General features: G+C 36.2%; 1 protein-coding gene across 2 annotated transcripts in view; it reads right to left on the bottom strand.

Annotated features, from left to right (window-relative positions):
* Positions 1 to 13,133, bottom strand: part of LOC107290921 (contactin-4-like) — a 159,511-nt gene that overhangs the window by 95,701 nt on the left and 50,677 nt on the right. For both annotated transcript variants that reach the window (XM_015819863.1, XM_015819864.1), the window contains exons 2-3: positions 7,226 to 7,429; positions 1,116 to 1,218 (exon numbers count right to left, since the gene is read on the bottom strand). In XM_015819863.1, coding sequence (XP_015675349.1) covers positions 1,116 to 1,218; positions 7,226 to 7,429 — 307 coding nt within the window. The remainder of the gene's footprint in view (positions 1 to 1,115; positions 1,219 to 7,225; positions 7,430 to 13,133) is intronic.

The following is a 13,133-nucleotide window of genomic DNA, read 5'->3' as shown; positions in this document are numbered from 1 at the left end:
AGCGGGTCTGGCCTAGGGAATTTTAGCGGGGTTTTTTAGGGGATTTTTAAGGATAATTTTAATGATCGGCCTGTTTAAATATTTCTTTTAATTCGGCTTTTAATTATTGTATTTGTATTGTAGTTTTTATGAGGCTGTTAGCCGCCCTGAGTCCCATGAGGAGAAGGGCGGGGTATAAATTAAATTAATAAATAAATAATAAATAAATAAATACCTGTAGATATATTACATAAGTATCCTTTCCATTGAAAACAAATACCTGTAAGTTTTGCTCCTGTCATAAAATTGGCTATTTTGTATATATTTTGTACATACACACACACTACCTAGAATTCTTATAACAATGGCATTAAGTCACCAATGATTAATTTAAATTGTAATAAAGACTTGATTTCACCTACATTTTCAAATATACTTTAAATTTCATTAAGTATGTAGGACAATATTGTGGAATCAAACTAAACATTGTGTCTTTGACCAGATGATATGTCTAGGAGCTCAGTGACAGACTACAAAAATATCAATGTCCTCTGTTGTTATTCACAGCAGGTAATAGAGTACACTGAGTTTGACTTTTTTTATTACAGGTCACAGATCCACCAAGCATATCCATGAAAGAGACACTCTGAATTAATTTATCGGAACAGGTCACAGTATACCAGGTCTGTATTGTAGACAAATACAACAGCATTATGGTTCCCTTATAATAAATCACTTTCCTGACACTGAATTTTCTCATTGCTGTGGGATACTGCAAAATTATTTTTAGCATACAATTCATCAGGTCCTCAAGATTTATTTTCTGCATCCAATTTATACAATATTTTCAGTTGGTTTGTGTGGCCTATCTGGAGAAGGATCATACCTCAATAACTTTTGTTATTAGATTAAATGATTGATGGATTAGATGTAATAAAGCAGGTAGATCTTTAATTTGATTCTAGGAAGATGATGCTGTTTGAAGTGACAATTTGTGTAGCACTGGAAAATGAGCAATTTGTTGAAAGGGTCCTGGAGCAAATACAAATTGTGTCCAACAGAATTCTCCAATTTGGTAGACTGCATAACTGTCTGAAAATAATTTCAGTACTACTGTGTGATTGGCAAAAACTTACTTTCCCAGTGCAAAACATTCCAGCCTCACAGTTGTTCCTTTGGCAGATGGCACCGTTTCTGGGAACTGCACTTCAATTTTTGGCTCATATTCACCCATCACTCCTGTGAATACAAAATAGATGCTACACTGGGCTGATTTCTGCATTTCATATTCTCAAGTATTCCAGAATTAACTGGGAGTATTTTATGTATCATTACACAACAGTTTATCTGTTAACTTCAAAGAGGACCTAACAGCCACTCAATGAGGGCTTCCTCTCCCAAAATTGGCCTGTAGCTCTTAGCAATCTGCCTAAGATTAGAATATATATACATACATACATACATACATACATACATACATACACACACATATACATATATACACACATACATATATATACATATACATACATACATACATACATACATACATACATACACACAGTAAAAATAACAAATGTAAAAATAACAAATGAATTTGAACACCAGGATAAGGTTATAAACAAAACTGTTTAATATACAAGAGTACTTAGCTTTCGTCGGCCAAACTGCCAACATCAGAGTATAAAAACAAGGATATAAGTGAACTCCCAAATCCTTGTTTTTATACTCTTGACGATGTCGGCAGTTTGGCCGACGAAAGCTAAGTACTCTTGTATATTAAACAGTTTTGTTTATAACCTTATCCTGGTGTTCAAATTCATTTGTTATTTTTACATTTGTTATTTTTACTGTATGGCTATACCCAGGATTCGCATTTTTAATATAATTATAATTAGGGAGATATATATATATTTTCTATGAACAGCAAAGTGCTAATAAATAACCTAATGAAAAACTGTAGGCCATCAGAGATTCAAATAATACCAGGACAAATTGTCTTCGATGGCGTTATACAGGTTTTATTGCCTTTGTAAATCACTTACCATACTTTCAAATAAATAAAATAAATCTAAATATTGGTTTACATAAGAAATCATATTTATACTCAGTCAACATATAAACTGAACCGATTTCACTAGGGGTTAATGTGATTTCCTGGAGAATAAACTCATGAGCATTACATTCTAACTTTTTAGAGGGTATCCTTTGTACTTATTTTTGTCCACCTACAGGAATGAATGCAAGATTAAGTATAATAGGAAAACTGCAATTGTGAGGCATTGAATATGGGATTAAAATTCAAAAGTATCATTTTTCCAAAATACAGTTTGCAGACAGCTGGAATTCCTCCATCTTTGATTCTGAGCCATTATGACTGCTATGGAGGATGCTCCCCTGTTGCCTGGCTTATGCTCTAAAGTGATCTGTTGATGTTTTATCCATGGAAGCAAATAACAGCAGCTGCCTCCTGCATGGAATGTTAACCCTAGAACTCTGCAGAATGTAAAGCTACTTCTGCTGCAGGGAGGGAACCAGCAATACAGCTAAAAACAAGGCTGAATTTGAATAAAGAAAAATAATCACTTTAAACAGAGCATTTTTTTTCTATCCTAAGTTTGTTGAAAATTGGTGTGTCACACAGAGTTACAGAAAGTAATCTGAAGAGTGACAAAGTATAAAATAAATGCCAAGTAAAGATCATATGAAGTGTAAGTCTATCTCTATTTAGTGCTATTTTTATTGCAATAAACTTATTGCCTATTATTTATTTATTTATTTATTGAATGCGTATTTATTAAAAATTAATTCACCTAACTGTTACTCAAATAGGTGTACATCAAGTGAATGATAACATAGAATTACACCAAGTTTACCATAAGCTATAACTTCCACTAACATATTCAGAAATGATCATGTTGATATTTTCCAGCTTGGGGAGAGTCATATTATTTATTTATTTATTAAACAATCAAATATATATAGCCACCCATCTCTCCTTATGGTGGATAAAGCAGAAAATATAAAAACAGCAAATGCAAATATAAAAACTATAATAATAAACATTCTAAAAACCCAAAATACCAAACCCTAAGTGAAGAAAAAAAATATAAAAAAGGCATCTTTAATAATAGATCCATCTAGATCAGGGGTGTCAAAGTCGCAAAATCACGTGATGTGTCACGACATATCGTGACTTTTTTGCCTTTGCCGGCAATGGGGTGGGCGCAGTTTCGTTATGATGCATCCGGCCTGCGGGCCAGCACTTTGACACTGCTGATCTAGATAAATCTCTGGTCATGTGGAAGCCTCAGGCCTGATCACATATCTATGTTTGAGAAGCTTTCAGAATTTCAAAACATCGAAATTTAACTGGTTTATTCCCCAAAGTTGAAAGATCTGCTTTGGGAACCAATAAATATTAGGCAAGGCAAATATCATAACATATAATAATAATAATAATAATAATAATAATAATAATAATAATAATAATAATAATAATAAAGTTGGAAGGGACCTTGGAGGTCATCAAGTCCAACCCCCTGCTCAGGCAGGTAACCCTATACCATTTCGGACAAATGGCTGTCCAGTTTCTTCTTAAAAACTTCCAGTGTTGGAGCATTCACCGCTTCTGGAGGCAGGTTGTTATGTTATGTTACCATTTTATGATTAAAGTGTACACATAAAACTGCTTAATGTAAATGTGAAAAAAAAATACTGGATATAACCACACAGAAGCTGGCTCAGTGAATGTTCCCTGTTCATAGTTCTTTGTAAGAGATGATCTGATGCTTAAAACATTATAGATGTTTCTCTCTCACACAGAGATTCACACTGATCAAATGGCTTTTGAAGAAGAATAAAACAAGGAGTCCTGCTGTTGCTCAGCTGTTTTGAAATGAAATTGTCTTCATGGTGACTGGCCTTCACATGTTTGTCTTTATCTGTTTTATCCATTTTCATGGGTAGGCTCATTCTTATCCTGTCATTATTTAGTGTTTAAGCTACGGATAGCAACTTATGATAACAATGCTGATTTCTTGACAATTGCTATAATGTTTTTGCATAACATTCTAAAGACTGTTTCATTTTTCTCTCTCTGTATAACTATACCTTATTTTACACACTTCATACCCACTGCCAGTATCTTACTGGCAAAGATACTGTATAGTGCTATAGTCAGACAGATTGTCTTGTTCCTCACTAACTGCTTTTGCTTACCCATGAGTTTGTCAGCACTATTCCAGGGCCTGATTTTGGCTCAGTGTGACTGCTTACTCCAGTTTCTCAAAAGAGCCTGGCAGGTGGTCCTGTTGTTGATCTTCTACTCAATTCTATCCCATCTACATGTTTATCTTTTGTGCAGCCTTAAGACCTTGCTTTTTTTTATTGATCCTATTAACTTGTCATTGTTTAGTTTCAATATCTTCTCATCTTTGGCTGGGCTTACTTCAGCCATGTCAACAGGTTGTACAATGGCTGCACATAGTTTAATGCCATAGATGGCGTTAGCTGCCATAATTTACAAAAGATGTAGCTGAAGATGTCTACACTGACACCACCAGAAAATCCTGATCTGGACGAAACACTGTAGTCACAAAACTACAGTTAAAGTTTTGGTTCTTCCTTCAGCACAAATGGGAAACCAAACAGGCCTGCTATTTCAAGCTGCCCAGGACATCAAAAAAGAGACTTTGCCAACAAGTTGTTCTCTGCAGTGAAAAGTAATGAAACTACTTCAATTGAAGGAAATGGATGATCAGTTGTAAGCTATTTTTAAAGCTATGGCTCCCCCGTTGCCACTGTTACTCTTTCTCTGCACTCTGATTACTCCCAGCACTTACAGGCTAATTGAGGACTGGCTGAAAGTATACTTAGAATAGATTGTGGAAGACAAGCCTAAATTTGAAGACAATTCTTACTATGGAAAGACCGGAGCAAAGACTATTTTCTGACAAATGCTATGTCACACAGACTGCCTTTTATCTAGCACTTGGACAATTAGATAAACACCATCTCAACAGAGAAGCCACAAACTGGTCTTATATTGATCCAGGAATTGTCTAAACAATAAGTCTACTTTTATCATTGCCTGGCCATGTCCAGTTTTGATCCATTTTAGTTCCCCATGGAGAAAATGCTGCCTGATATTGTAAAAGCTTGACCAATGGGTTAAGGAAATTTTTTTTTTTTGAATCTGCCATACAATAAAAAGAAACAAGGTGGTCTACGTCCACCTGAAAAATAAATATTGTTTTTTAAAAAGTGCAAAAATCCAGGAAAAGTTATACTTTCTAGGGCCCCCGAGAAGCCCCTAGGAAGCAGAATTAAAAATAAAATGCAGATATGAAATACTATTTATAGATAAATAAATATACTATATTTATAGACTATAAATACTATTTATAGACTTGCACAGTCATTGAAGGAGAGAGATGGAAACAGGGACAAGTACTCAAGAGCAGTACAATATTACAATTTTAATAACTTTCTGGCTATCAAGTCATACTTCCATGGAGAAATCTAAGTATCCCAAATACCTACAGTTTTAATGGACACAAAATCCAATTAAGTTATATAATTGAGAAGAGGCAGGTTGCATAGTCATAATCATCAACACCAATCTGCCAGAATCCTCTCTCACTTGTGCAGTAGAGAATATGAAGATGCCTCAAGTAATCTGAATGGGACAGAACAATCTTCCCCAGAAATAATTTTATAGGACTCCTGTTTTCTCCTTTTAACCAGGGTTATCAGATCCATATTTAATGTTAGATTATAAAGTCAACACTAATCAAGAAAGAAGTTTATTTTTTTAAAAAAACAAGAAAGGCATTGATAAAAGCTCTCTATTATTCATCTAATTGCTGAGTATTATAAAAAAGTATTCAATTATTTGAATTGTTGGAATGGAGGATAGAGATTTAAGACTGAATGTTTTCCCAAAGATAACATTTTTTGCCAATAATGTTTTTATCTTTTTGTTATTCATCTTGCTTATACTTGCTTATAAGGAGTGTTAAGTACTCTAATAGGTCTAGCACCAACATTTTAGATTATATAGTTCTTATTTATGTAATCAGGACATAACAAATTGGATGAATTTGCCACTTAATCTACTAATGTAACAACAATATACTCAAATGAAACTAATTCCTCTTATATATTGAAATATACCGGCCATGAAATTGTCAGTTGTTGTTGTTTTTTAAAAAAGGGATCCAGATACAACTGTCATACTCCTACTACGTATTATTTTGTTTGCATTCATTGCCCTTTAATTTACTTTTTTGCATTCTGAAAGAGTGATCCTTTATATTAACTGCCTTAACATATGAATATTGATGAATGAATTGCATTTAAACAGCTGAATTATAGGAAATGTAGAACAGGAAAATGAAGACTATAAATAGCAGGGCTATTTCATGATGCCTAATTTTAACATACAAATTTACTATACTTCAAGTATACTAATACTTCAAGCCCCAAATCTTATCACATTTCACTTAATGTTCCTACTAGTGATCATTCATACTGCTACTATTCAACTCAATGGACTGCCACCTGATTTTTATGGCCCATGAGCTTAGAATGGGGGTCTAGGTGGGAGTTTGCCAAGTCCAAATTTCACCCAAGCTCTCAGGGTGAGTGAAGGTGGAGGGGCGGAACATTCTGGGTGGTAGCAGCAGCATATCAATGGCCTACTTACTAGTGGGCTGGTGCCATCCAATGCCTGCCATGCTTCTTGCCCTGCAGATCTGTCAGCCAGGCCACAAAGCAGAGAAGGCGTGGCATCTGATCCTATACAGCAAGGGTCCTCAACCTTGGCAACTTTAAGACTTGTGGACTTCAACTCCCAGAATTCTGGCTGAGGAATTCTGGGAGCTGAAGTCCACTAGTCTTAAAGTTGCCAAGGTTGAGGACCCCTGCTTTACAGAATTATTTGATCTAGATGTCAGAGACTAGATTGCTAATTTTCTTGCTAGTTTATACCTACAAAAGTCCTGTAATATTCAGTTTATTATTTAAGAAAGCATACCAAGCATAAGCATATTCAAATATTTAAAATGAATGATAATCTGAACTCTTGTTCAGGGCCAAATCATGATAATTACTTTTCATTGTAGTTGTATAAAACATAGCTTTTTAGTATTATCCTTTAGAATTTTAGAATATTAATATTATTGTTATCCTTTAGAATTTAGAATTTCTTATGAATCTTATTACAGTGTAATAAAAGTCTTACCATCATTTCTCAGGATTAAAGGCGTTGGAGGCCCTTGCACTCTGATATTGGTTACAGAGTTTGTCACGACACACGTATAATTTCCCACATCAGATTTCTCTACTTTAGCTATGTATAAGTTCCCAGTTTCTTGAGAAACAAAGCGGCGATTATCCTGGTGCACAAAAGTTGGATATTCATTGAAAATCCAGGCATAGATCAATTCTGAAAATAAAGCAATAATAACTATTAATAATACTGTAGAATATACTATACTGGAAAGCAGAAGACTAGGTCATCGATGGGGCAAACATTGATCCTCTCTCTGTAGACGTGCACACAGACTTTCCAAACTGTAAACTTAAGAAAGAGTATTGCATTTGTATTAATTTGAAGCCATTCTGATTTTCAGAGACCAACTCTGCTGTTTAGGCTAACAAGGTAAAAATGTGCTTCTATTCAACCCTGGGGAAATCATTCAGCAAAATAAGCACATGCTTAGAGAAACAATATAAGGGGGGGTATCCCAGAGAGTTCCCCCTCCCCAGTTATCATGCTCTTAACTCTTTCACTTCCATGCTCAACTTTAGATGACTTTTTGGGAATTGTCCTAATCTGCTGTGTTAAAATTTAATCCACATTAAAAAAAATCTCTGTCATGGTGAGTGACTCCAGTTTAAACATTTGGTTTCAAAGTGTCATCATTTGTTTTCATCTCATAGTGTGAGAGTTTGTTTGTTTGTATTTAGAACATAAACTGGCTGTCAAGGATGAAACTTTGGCATCCACGTGCCTTTGTGTTTCGACTTGCTTTTAGATTAAGGGGGGAGGTGTTACTTTCAGGTGGGTAAGGTGGAGAAACAAAACTTCTTTGATTCAGATAAAGACCATGAGAGTCTGAAGCCTTGTCAAGGACATTAGGACAGGTGTGGATTTGAAGCAGACAGTTCCCACAACAAAGTGAACTTGTTGATATGGATTATGTAAGACATTGGGGGTTTGGCTGGGAAAATTATTGTTTAAATCTATGAATTGGTGTTGGAACCTATGAGTTAGTTTTATTCTGACATAACCATGCAGTGTATTCAATAAACAGTAAGCTTTTTGGAAACGGAAAGAACCTGGAGATTTATTTGGATTTTTGAGCTGGATGTTGATACTGGCCTTAATCTGACCCTAGAAAGGGAAATAGTAGGGAAATAAAAGAATCCTTGTGTGGAGAGCTCTAAAACCTGGTCAATACTTCAATGTCACATTCCAATGCTTTCTTTTTTGGACAACAGACAACAGGAACTCTGGATTGCTAGCTATCTAATGTATAACATTAGAAATGATGACCAGTGCATGGTTGCAGAAAGTAAACAGAGCCACAAGTTCCCTTAAACTAGCTATCTGGAAATGTTTACCGGCTAGGCAGTCTATATATTCCAGTAGAATAGAGTATATAATATGTAGCTCAAGATTGAACTGGCAAGTCCTTGTTGGTGCTCTCTGAGCTTGGCTGTTTACTTGCAGACATTTCATTATCCAACTAGATAACATCATCAGTGTGAGTGAGTGTGGAATTTGCTCCATTTATATACAATAGGTTGCCAGGAACTACTAAGAAGAAAACCACACCCCCACCCATCTGGCAGGACAAGCTATTGTAAATAAACAATGAGCAAACCTCATACTCAGTGATGATATTACCTAGTTGGGTAATAAAGTATTTGCAAGCAAGCAACCAGGTTCAGAGAACACTGAGGATTCCACTCTATATTGGAAACCTGTGGCATTTAAATATAAAAAGTTTCCCATTAAAAATCTTTTAACTCTCCAACTGATTTGCACCTCATCATGCTGGATTTAAGAACAAATCATATATATTTCTTTTCTCTTTGATTTGCCTAATCGTTTTCTTCTACAGTCATGACTTCACATACCCTGAAGATTAGAGAGGAGAAAAATGTATATTAAATGAAGTATTCAAGGGCATTATGACTAATTCAACAATATTCCCAATTTATACTTTATCTTTGGAAATTATGCAACAACAGGGACATACTTTGCAAGCAACTTCCAGCACTTAGGTTTCACTATAATCTTGTTATATTAATACAAGACTATTACCCTAAACATATTAAGAAGACTATTAAAAGAATTAGAGAACCATCTGTTGCAGCTTTATAGGAGTATTTTAATTCCTTTTAATGAGTCATCATTGTAATTGACCTCCACTATTGTAATACTTTTTAAGATACAAGGGCTCAATCCAGCGAAAAGATTTCCCTCATAACAATAATTATTTCACTTTCAGATTATATGGACACATTGTATTGAAATGTTCACTAACAAAAGCATGAGATTGTTGTACTTTAATAATCACTCCCCAATGGAAACCATCTTTACTGGCTTTTTAAAAGATACAATAATTATGTTTATGTGGCTTATCTAATCATTGTATTTGCACATGGGCATCTAATTATAAGCAACCCTATGCTATTGTCATGTGGATGCTTCTAATGAACAAGGTAGCATTTCTCAGCAGGTACAACACATTCCAGGGGAAAAAAACTATGTCCCTAAACCATTCATTTTTACTTTAATTTACAATTGTTAAACAAATTAATTTGCTTTTCTCTAAATGAAGGTAACGGTTTACAGTCACTGTACCTCAGACCGAGTACAAGTGATTTCTTGTAGTTGCTGTTGTTTTCCTTCCCGCATTCTCCAGGGATCATAAAGAATTTTAAACAATTCTCACACTGTGAATTAACAGATGCCACTTATGTGCATGGATCATAAGGAAGCTTGTTAGAAAACAGTGACAATGTCGATTGATCTAATCTCTCCCATGAAACTTGGCAAAGCAGGGAGTGATTTTCACTCATGGATGGCATTTTCAGACTCACGTGGTTCTGTGCCAAAAGGCATTTAAAGTTGATGATCCAAAAATGCCAAGAGGAGATCTATAATTCCAAGCGCCTTGCAGTTAAACGGAATTTTGTTGTTGTTTTCTTTCGATCCTGTGAGACAGGTTGGGGTGAGAGAGAGTGACTGGCCCATAGTCTCCCAACGAACCTTTGTGAATGAGGAGGGACTGGAATCTGGATACCTCTGCTCCTAGTTCAGCTCTTTGACAACTACATCATCGAATGGTAGATAACAGACAGACAATTGTGATTGTCTGGAAGTTGGGTCATGGCACCTGGACTTCTTTTTTGATTTGAAATGCTTTGCTGCTTATCCAAGTAGCTTTTTCAGTCTCAGCAGACCCCATAAATGTCCTCCAGGGTGATTTCATTTGTCTGAATAGGTCCTTAGGTGAGTAGGCAGAGAGTCGTTAAGGGTCATTGCTCCTAAATCCTTCTCTCAGGTGGGTTGTTAAGTGTGACCTTATTGGTGAACCCATGAAGTGATCCTGACCTTCCTGGGGACTGATGCAAGAGCAGCATAAAAAAATGGGGGACAGGTTGTGTCTGAGGCCTCCACCTCTATTGAAGGAAGGATTTTCCATTTTAGCATAAATGGATTCTCTTGCTCTTCTCTCAAATCATCTATCTTTCCTGTCCAAAATGTGAACATTATTGTCCTCAAAAGAATGTCCTTTTTCCTTTAAATGAAGGTATACTGCTGATTCTGCTTGCAGACTCCGTAAACATCATGAATCACCTCAAAACACTGCAATTTTGTCCCCTGTTTAGTGGGCGATGGCACAGAATCTTCTATAAAGATTCTATGAAGATTGATTGAGAAAGTGAGCATGCAGTATACATTTTCAAAGCCAAACCCTTAAGATTTTTTTTTCACAAATCCAAATTAAATAGTGTGCTAATACCGATGTTTAAAATAGTTTTCTTTTTCTTTGAACAAATATCTGTGCCTGAACTGTAGCAAATAAGATGATCTAGGTGATTTATTCAGAAGACATATTAGAGAAATGTTATTGATTTGTTTTCTTGCTGGAATAACTTTTATCCCCAAAATCTGAAGGAGGCAACTTCCCATTCCCATTGGGAAACCTCATCATGAGAGGCTCAAGAAGGAAGGGCATTGTCTGATACAGACAATGAAGTAAACGTTATCAGAAGGATTGATTCTTGCTTTGCTTTGACATTACTTGACAAATGAACATAGAATCCCTGATTTGCCTTAGTCCCTTGTGTCTTCCTTGCAGGTATGTAACAAGATGCTAGCTAACCACCATTAGCTACAATACCTAAGAACAGAAAGAAACAAAGAACTGACCACAGACAATTGCTAAGAAAAATGTTTGTGCAGATAAAAAAAGATTACTTTTAAATAAGCTATGCAAAAGTAAAGAATTGGTGAGAGGATGGATTGACAGATGACATATGGTGTTGCATCCTAAATTTTAGAAAGGATAAATTAATCTATCTATCTATCTATCTATCTATCTATCTATCTATCTATCTATCTATCTATCTATCTATCTATCTATCTATCTATCTATCTATTAAATTTATATTGCCGCCTACTCACACATAGCGATTCAAGGTGCATTACAGGATATAAAAACACAATATAAAAGAAATAAAAATAATAAAATAATAACCCCCTATCCTGGCGACAACACACATTCATACCAGCCACTTAATAGGCTCCATTCCCAAGCCTGCTGGCAGAAACACGTCTTCAGGGCCTTGAGAAAGAGTGTTCGAGTGGGGGCCAGTCTAATTTCCAGAGGGATGATGTTCCAGAGGGAGGGAGCCACCTTCTTCTCGGTTCCACCAGATGTATCTCTTTAGGGGATGGGACCTGCAACATTCCTTGCCTCCCTGCTCTTGTGGGTTGGGAAGATGTGACCTCAGATAACTTGGTTCTAAGCCATGAAGGGCTTTAAAGGTGTCAACCAGCACCTTGAATTGCACCTGGAAGCAAACTGGTACCCAATGCAGCTCCCGCAGGAGATGTGATACATGTGCACACCAAAGTCTGCACAAAACCAAGTGGACCACTGCATTTTGCACCAACTGGAGCTTCCAGATGCTTTTTAAGGGCTGCCCCATGTACAGTGCATTGCAATAGTCAAGACGGGAAGTGGCTAGGGTATAAGTGACCACGAGTAGGGATAACAAAGCAAGAACCTGCCCCAGGGTCCTCCACTGGACCAGCAACCATGCTGGAATCTAACTGGGAATGAAGTTGAGCGTTTTTGTCTTCCAGAAATGAATTCAGAATGAGAATAATGATTCCACACTTTGCCTCCTGAATCAGCCATTGGTTCCTGCTTTCCTCAACCACTCTACTTTCAACTTCCCTGTACTTCTGAGAGATCAAAGTGACTTTGCAATATGGTGAAAATTTAACATCAGCCTATATTGGGAAGACCTTAAGCCCTTCCTCATTTCCCTCTCCTCTTCCCGTCAATCCCAGTTTTCATTTATTCTCAATCACTGAATCAAACGTCAAATATTGTAATATCTTATGTAGCTATATCAGACATTCTCAAACTTTCTCAGTTCATGGCACCCTGAGTGTCGCAATAATTTTTCATGGTGCCCAATTTCCAAGGTCACTGCAGCAAACTCATGAACAGTTTGGTTTATTAAATAGTAAAATATCCTATGACACCCTGTGAGTTCACTGTGACACTCTGGGGTACTGTGGCACAAAATTTAAGATCCTCAGAACTAAGTCAAAATCCAAAATTAGTGAAATCTGGCTTGAATACTAAGCACCATGCACACGGCTTAGTCATATGAGGACAATCTAATGGAATGGAGTATGGAGGGGGGAGTAAGGAAGTAACTGCAGAATGAAAAAAGTTCCCTTTCAGTAAGCAGAAAAATATCAGTCCTTCAGTTGTAGCAGTAGGCAATTAACAATCTTCATTTACAGGCAGAAGTTATTTACAGACTATCACTTCCTTGGTAGTACAAATATACCCAGAAGGCATGCAACTGACAGCCCTCAGTCAATGGGT

This window comes from Protobothrops mucrosquamatus, unplaced genomic scaffold (assembly GCF_001527695.2).
Source record: "Protobothrops mucrosquamatus isolate PMUCROS unplaced genomic scaffold, P.Mucros_1.0 scaffold1006, whole genome shotgun sequence".
Lineage (NCBI taxonomy): Eukaryota > Metazoa > Chordata > Lepidosauria > Squamata > Viperidae > Protobothrops > Protobothrops mucrosquamatus.
Note: the sequence above shows the minus strand (reverse complement) of the source record. Positions and strands in the feature narration are given on the sequence as shown.